Below are 7673 nucleotides of genomic sequence, written 5' to 3'. Positions count from 1 at the left end.
TAGTTACTGGAACACAGGCACATCTATGAATTTATGTATTGTCTATGGCTGTTTTTGTAGTTGCTACAGAAACCCCATGGCTGCAAAGCCAGTATTGTATTATCTGACTCTTTACACAAAAAGTTTACTGATCTCTGCTCTAGATTAGTGTTTCTCAACTGTTTTCTCAACTTAGTACCCATAAAAATGATACTGTAAGAGATGAAGGAGCTCACATCTTGATAAGCTTTTGGGGGCACATGGTTCTGGAAGGTCTCCCTAGACCACTTGGGGCAGGACATGACCTGGAATATGCTTGGGATATTACTAGTCTTCTTGCCAACACCTCTGGGTACCGACACATGATCTACACCTTAATTTTGTAGGTCCTGTGTTTCGACTCCCACAGATTTTGATTTTGGTCAAACCAAGTTTACTATTGTTCATGAGTGGTGGTGGGGGTGGGGGTGACCTCATGGGTGTCCTGACTTCCTGTGCAACTGTCCCTGTAGCATAAAACGAGACTTATAAGAGCGCAAAGATGCTCCCATCACTGGTGAACCTTCAGAGCCATCTGTGGTTCCAAGCTGTTCACCAGCACACCTGTGCCAGAGTCAGCACATGTCCTGAGTATGTGGTCAGAACCTGTTCACTATCACAGCCACGTGCCCCTTTCCCTCAGACACTGAAGTCACTCTGGGCACAGTTAATGTCCATCTTCTGAACTGACATCCCAGGTCCCTCCATAATGGACTGGTGTCCATGACTTTAGCTCTGAATTCCAAGCATGCCAGTTGTGGAATCCTTACACACCCATCATATTTTGAGGGCCCATCAATATTCTCTTCTCTTCTCATTTTATTAGGGTATACACTCATTGCAGAAGGCACGACAGAAGCAGCTGTCCACTGAGCGATAAAGGGGGTTAAGAATCATTTACACCAACAGAAAGAATGAAACTGCAAATTTATTTGAAAGTATAAAAATTAAAAAAAACCTAATCAAAAAAGCAACCACACATAACCTTTCCAGTTTACATCAACTTTGAACATCACATGCTATTTATTAACCACTTCCTTGTGTTTTTAAAAAATGTCAATTTCAAAGTAAAGGGATTGAGGGCAGGTGATAAGTGACTGATCACAGTGGAACGATTTCAATGCTAAAATAAATGCTGATCTTATTTGAGAAAAGGGAGCAGAGATGATTTTCTGGTTGGCACAGATTTATGCCATGTATTTAAAAAATATCCTGGTTGGAATGAGTTAAAGAAATAATGCTGGCCACTTATTTGCTATCTTAAGTAGGGGAAAAAACAAAACTCTGCTGCTTTGGTGTCCTATTTATATCTTTTTAAAAAACCCACCATTTAAAAACATCAAATCTATAATAAAAATGTCCCTGTGTTTATTTTAAAAAACAACATTAATGGCTCTCCTTATCGACTAAGACCATTTGTCTTTCCTAAGATGCCTGGAAGCTGAAAAGTGCGTGAAATTAATTCACTGCACAATTAATTAAAATTAGAATCCTTTCCTCTAAACAATTTCCAGAGCACCAGAAAGAAGCAGGGGCCCACCAAGGGGAGAAACGAAGCCACTCTGACTCATATGATAGGAAATATTCGGCCAGAGTTCCTCACACACTCTGGCTGCCACCTAAAGTTCTCTCTTCACTGGACTACTCAGAAAATAACGCGTGTTATTTTAAAAACGAAAAGACGTAAGCAACTAGGTTTCTTTTCTTAACTTGAAAATCACCAAGTGGCTAGCTTTCCTGTAGCACACTTTCAATTTGGTTAAAAAAAAAATCGTCTACAGAACAGGATCACTGAATGCCACTTCATCCCCCCTCCTGCAGGCTCTGTTTGAATTAGCATCAAAGAAGTTACTGAGCATGTGGGAAGCTGGTCTGCATGACAGCTGCCCCGAGTGGCTCTGCCTGGTTCCAGTTTTGTTCCCCACATTCGTCAGTGTGGTTTCTTGACAAATAACATCTACATTTCTACCCGTGACTTCCTGAGGGGGTGGGCGTTGTGGCTGGCTGGGCACGGAGAAAGAGGACAGTGAGCCTGAACACAGAGACCATGAACTGAGGGAGAAAGGCATTGGTCTTTCTGTATCCTTCACGAACTCGATAAATAAAAACTCAAAGTGCAACAACGCACAGACGCCTGGCACACAGGGCAGTCTGGGGGCGGGGGGACTGGTAATTAGAGCTCAGTGGGACAAAGGCGCGATCTTTTGCATCTTTGCTTGGACCTCGTGAAATGGAAAAACAAAAGACAGCTCTCCTATACACATATAAATAGTCCCTTAACTAGAAGGGAAAAAACAAACACACTGTTTCAAATGCATTTCTAAGAGATTATAAAAACAAAAAGTCCGAATGGCAAATCTTGACTCCAAACTGTCTGTGATCCACGTCTCTCAGAGAAGAAACTATGGGATGTCTGGAGAGGTCTGATTCTTGCTCTGACCCTAATCCTAAATCTTGGTGCTGGTATCTGGCTAGGCCTCGGGAAGTGGGGGGTGAGTGCAGCCCAGGAATGGGGAGCTCTTGTGGCAGGTACTGAATTAGGTTTTCATGTGAGTTAGAAACCCACAGTGTCCTCAAGCCCAACTGCACAGGTAGAATGACTTCTGAGTGTCTGGGGGCACTTGGGAGATGAGGGTTGAAGCTGCATGAATGGGCAAGGCAGGCTGGACGTGGTTTACGGGGACAGAAGGACCAGATCAGATTTCTGGCCAACTCAGGTTTAGTCCTCATCCCTTGGCTAAGGCAAGTCACAGCTGGGAGGGTGACAATCAGAAACCAGGGAAAGGACTGTGGACCAAAGCAGACCCGGGTTCTTGGCAGCCTGTATTTTAGGAGCTGAGAACTTGGATAAACTCGTGGTGGGGGCTCCCTGCTTATTCTGGGATGAGGCTGATGGTATATGATGCTGGAAAAAGCTCTCAAAATGCGGACTCTTGGGCAAATTGTTAAATCCAGAATCTCTCCAGAATTGATGGTTTCAGAGTCCTTGAGAAAACCAAACGACACTGCTGACTTCTGAAGGGCGCTACTCACAGCAGCAGTTTTCTTGGCCCCAGCCTCTGCTGACCCAAGAGCAACGTGCAGCCTAATGCAACCTCCAGTGACGGCCTCCTGGGAGGATCACCCAACCCGAATCCCCAGAGGGAGCTCTAAGTGACAGCCCACACAGAATTTGGTCCAGTCTCCTCTGCCTCTCTGAACATCCCATATGACACAAACACTGCTTTCTCAGTACCTAAGTACCACATTCGCCCGCCACCTACAAACTTACGCCACCGCCTCAGCAAGATTCCAACAGTAACAGAAGAATGACGTGGAGAGCGAGGCTGTGATCCTCGGCCTCGAGGGAAGAGTAAGTAAGTGCCCAGAAAAGATGTACCATACAACAGGAAACTGAGAGGCAGAATAAGGCAGGTCGCCCTCCAAAGAACATTCCTGAAACCTGGGCAAGGAGGTGACTGGAGAGACAGCTGACACTCCAAATCACTCCTTGAGGGACCCCGAGGAGCCTCCTGTAAGCGCAAGTTGTTAGGACAGTCAAGGTCAGAGCAGATGAACCCATAGAGACTTTGGAAGAGCCGGAGTTTATACGTCTTCAGTGCCCTGGCTGGGCGCGGAGTCCCTGGGCTCAGCGGTGCCCTCCTGCGGGCCAGGCTGCCCCGGGCTGTGGCTGGTGTCGTCCACGCTCAGGAGGCTGCTGGCTGCCTGGGAGCTGGCGCTGTCAGCACTGCCCGACCGGGAGCGGTAAGGGGGCAGGTCGGCTTGGTTCAGAGACTCAGTGTCTGAAGAGTAGGGTGGCGGAGGAAGGTCGTACCAGGCGGGTCTGCGATGAAGAGAGCAGGGTCGGGTGAGGAGCAGGGTTGGGGGGAAGGGAGAGAGAAGAGAACACATTAGGAACCCAGGCATGGCAGGCAATGCTGACTTCTGTCTGTTTTTGAGTGGATGATGATGTCAGGATCAAGACTTTTCCCTCTGAGGAGAAAGGCAATCCTAGTACTAGGCAAACCAGTGATGAGCAATAAGATGAAGGGAAGGGATCAAAGGTCAGTGTGCTCTGGCTGGCTTGTGCCAACTGGACAATGCCAAAGACATAACCTTTGGGAGGGGGAATTCTAAGAAGCCCCCAGCTCATCCTGGGTGCTTCAGCAGGGATGCAGCTGGCCTGAGGTTTTCATGGAGACCTTAACGATCCACAGAATTGGGGGTCCTTACTGAAAGCCAACTCTTCCTGGTTTTCTGGACTTGGGTAAGTGAGAGGACCTCCTCTCAAACCCTCTACAGATAGCATCCCTATCTGTAAAAGGGCATAATAATGATACCTTACTTGCATTGAGATAACTTCAAAGGCATTTTATTTTCCAGTTCTCATTTACAGAAGGCTTATTGTGAGTCAGGCATTGTGCCACCCACCTTATATCCTTTATTTTATTTTATTTAGCATTCAGAAGAATGCTAGAGGGAGCCATTACTTGTATGCCCATTGTACTGGGGAGGAAACTGAGGCAAAGGGGCATTAGACAGCTTGCATGGGATCACAAAGAGCTAGTAAGCAGCAGTGCTAGGATTTGAACCCAGGAGTTCTGTTTCCAGATGCAGCAATTTTAAGCTTGCTCTACATCTGATGGTCCAAATGAGTGAGGTTCTGTGTTCTCAGTGCTTATTTGCAAAGATGTCCTTAAGCACCAGGCCCTGGAGCTTTGTTTATCTTTTATGAGGAGGAAAAATGAAGATTAATACAAGAGCTGTCACTGGACGGGCTCAAGGAAGAGCCCAGGTAGTCCAGGAACACTGCCTGCAAAATGCCTCACCAGTGAGTCCCAGGCTTATAGAAGAGGGATCCTGCAGGGTAGAGGATGCTGAGAACAGGCGGCTCAGGTAGCTCTGGTTCTGGGACTTCAAAGTGGGGTCTCTGGGATACGCTGGAGGTCACCAAAGGACAGAAGAAGGCTGAGTATGCAGGACTGAGGTCCACTACCTGCTCCAACTACAGAATTCTGCATTTGATTTTGTGTGTTGGGGTTTCTTGTACAGCTCCATCTGCAATGAGGGTTCTAAGCTTGAGAATGTTCTAGTTCATCTCCTTTATCTTATAGATGATGTCATGCAATGTTAAAGAACTTATTTATTCACCCACTCATTCATTCATTCATTCAATTAGAAATCAAACCTCCAACACGGGCACTGTTCTGTGGTAGCAGGTGAGTCCCCAGAGCTGGACACATGTGTCCATGTGGCATTACCAGGGAGCAGGAGGGATCTGAACTGGCTAGGATCCTAGCTGTTTGTCCTCAGATGAGTAACTGAAAAACTCGGTTTTCTCACCTGCAAAACTGAGGCAAATATAACCTTGCTTGGTGAGTTGCTATGAGGATTAAGTGAGATGATACCTGTGAACTGTTTTGCAAAGACTCAGTACAAGTCAGACGCTGCGGTGCCTTCGCAGCTGCATGCAGGCTCCTGGCAAGACCAGGATCCCGGGCGTGTGCACAGACTCTGCCCCTAAGTGGGACGACGTCCCTCCCTGACCGCCGCAGGGTCTCCCATCCAGCACACACCTTTGATCCAGCAGGGCCTCTGAGTAGGAGGGCGGGGAGCCCACTTCCGACGCGTTCTGCTCGGCCTGGCTGGCCACGTACTGGATGCCGTTGTTGACGTTGTAGGTGACGTTGCAGCGGTGGGGGTGGTCCAGGACCACCAGGCGGGAGAGCAGCACGGGGTGCTGCAGCCGGTGCACCGGCAGCGTCATGAGGTTGTTGCGCTTCCGCTGGTGGTGCAGGACCAGCGCCAGCAGGGCCACCACCAGCACGAAGATGACGGAGCTGCCGATGATGGCATAGGTGATGCTGGGGTAGTACACGAGCTGGTTCTCCGAGGTCACAAACACCTGCCCGCTGCCCGGTTCTGGGAAACCCCAGAGGGGAGAGAAAAGGAGAGAGGTTACCAGGTTGCTTCACTCACGTGCCCTGAAGTCAGCCCCAGGAAGGGCGTGCGATGTTCCAGCAGCACCATTTGCAGTAGCCGAAAAGTGGAAACCACCCCAGTGTCCACCGACTGGTGGATAGATAAACAAAACGTGGACTGTCCATACCATGGAATATTATCAGGCCATAAAGACTACTGATGCATGCTATGATACAGATGAGACCTCAAAACATTATGCTAAGCCAAATAAGCTAGACACAAGAGACCACATATCGTATGATTCCATTTATATGAAATGTTCAGGAAAAGCAAATTCATAGGGACAAAAAGCTGATGAATGGTTGCCTGGGGCATGGGGACTCACTGGTGATGGGCATTGGGGATCTTGCTGGGGAGATGGGACTGCTGTAAAACTGGATGTGGTGATGGCCGCACTAATTGATACATTTACTAAAACTCATTGAATTGTACAGTTAAAATGGGCAAATTTTATATTATGTAATACATTCTAAGTTGTTTCAGTCGTGTCCGACTCTTTGTGACCCCATGGACTGTAGCCTGCCAGGCTCTGTCCGTGGGATTTCCCAAGCAAAATACTGGAGTGGGTTGCCATTTCCTCCTCCAGGGGATCTTCTCAACACAGGGATGGAACCCGCATCTCTTATGTCTCCTGCATAGGCAGGTGGATTCTTTATTTACCACTAGTGCTGCCTGGGAAGCCATATAGAATGTAAATTATACCTCAATAAAGTCATTAAAAAAAAATCAGCCCAGGAGACTATAATATCCAGGGAACAGGAGTGATAATTACTATGACAGAAAACAGTTTTTCTCTGGAAGTTTATATGTATGAGGCACACCAGTATGTCTGGGGGTTCCTTATGTTGGTGAAGTACTTATTTCATGCCTGGCCCTTTGCCAAGCTTTCAAGATGAAAAGCCAGCATTGCACAGGCTAAAATCATGGACTCTGGAGCCATTCAACCCCTAGCAATTCAACTGACTGGCTGTGTGCCCTTTGGAAAGTGGCCAACCTCTCTGTGCTGTAACTTGCTCATCTGTGAAATGGGGATGGTATTAGGCCCCACCGCACTGGGCTGTTCCCAGTGGGAAATGAGTGACTCATTATCAAACACTTAGAAAAACAGCGGCCACACTGTGGGTGTTCCAGGCACACATATACGTACTTCATCATATCTATGGGACTCACAGCAACTCCGGGAAGTAGGTGTTGTAACTGCTTCTTACTAGAGAGGTTGGGTCCCCTGACCAGGGTCACAGGGTCAGGAGGTGACGGGCTGTGCCTGATTTGAGCCCCAGTGGTCTGACTTCAGAGCCTCGCCCCTAACACTTTGCCCGCAGCCCCCTAACAAGGCCCGCTAGGCAAGCAGCAGGCATTTGCTCAGGGCTTTTGGATGAAAGCCTGAAACCCGCCCCCCTCCCCCTGCAGGATGCCAGTCCACTCCTCTCCACTTGGAGCAACAGCCCCCACTTCACATACGCAGGGGAAGGGTTTCCCACCAGCAGGACACAGCTGGCAAGGGTGGCCAGGTCCAGGCGGGCCCAGGAAACCAGAGCAGTCCTTCCTTGTGGAAAGCTGGAAGATCCACAACTACCCCCCAGCTGTGGCCCAGCTGCAAGAATCATCTAGATGCAGCCCAAGTGAGCAAGTCTGAGACCACACCCCGTGCCCGGTCACCCTCTGCAGCCGCGAGGAGGTCGGAGTGGGTCCTC

The 7673-nt window shown here is 48.5% G+C and overlaps 1 protein-coding gene across 3 annotated transcripts in view; it reads right to left on the bottom strand.

The window, feature by feature from the left end:
* Window positions 1-926: 926 nt before the first annotated feature.
* The window catches only part of LDLRAD3 (low density lipoprotein receptor class A domain containing 3), a 211228-nt gene continuing 204481 nt past the window's right edge, over window positions 927-7673 (bottom strand). For all 3 annotated transcript variants that reach the window (XM_010831860.1, XM_010831861.1, XM_010831862.1), the window contains exons 5-6: window positions 5574-5919; window positions 927-3841 (exon numbers count right to left, since the gene is read on the bottom strand). In XM_010831860.1, the coding sequence (XP_010830162.1) occupies window positions 3604-3841; window positions 5574-5919 (584 nt within the window). In that variant the 3' untranslated portion in view covers window positions 927-3603. The remainder of the gene's footprint in view (window positions 3842-5573; window positions 5920-7673) is intronic.

The sequence above is a fragment of the Bison bison genome, unplaced genomic scaffold, assembly GCF_000754665.1.
Source record: "Bison bison bison isolate TAMUID 2011002044 unplaced genomic scaffold, Bison_UMD1.0 scf7180017864531, whole genome shotgun sequence".
Lineage (NCBI taxonomy): Eukaryota > Metazoa > Chordata > Mammalia > Artiodactyla > Bovidae > Bison > Bison bison.
The sequence above is the reverse complement of the archived record's forward strand: the minus strand, read 5'-3'. Positions and strand labels throughout refer to the sequence as shown.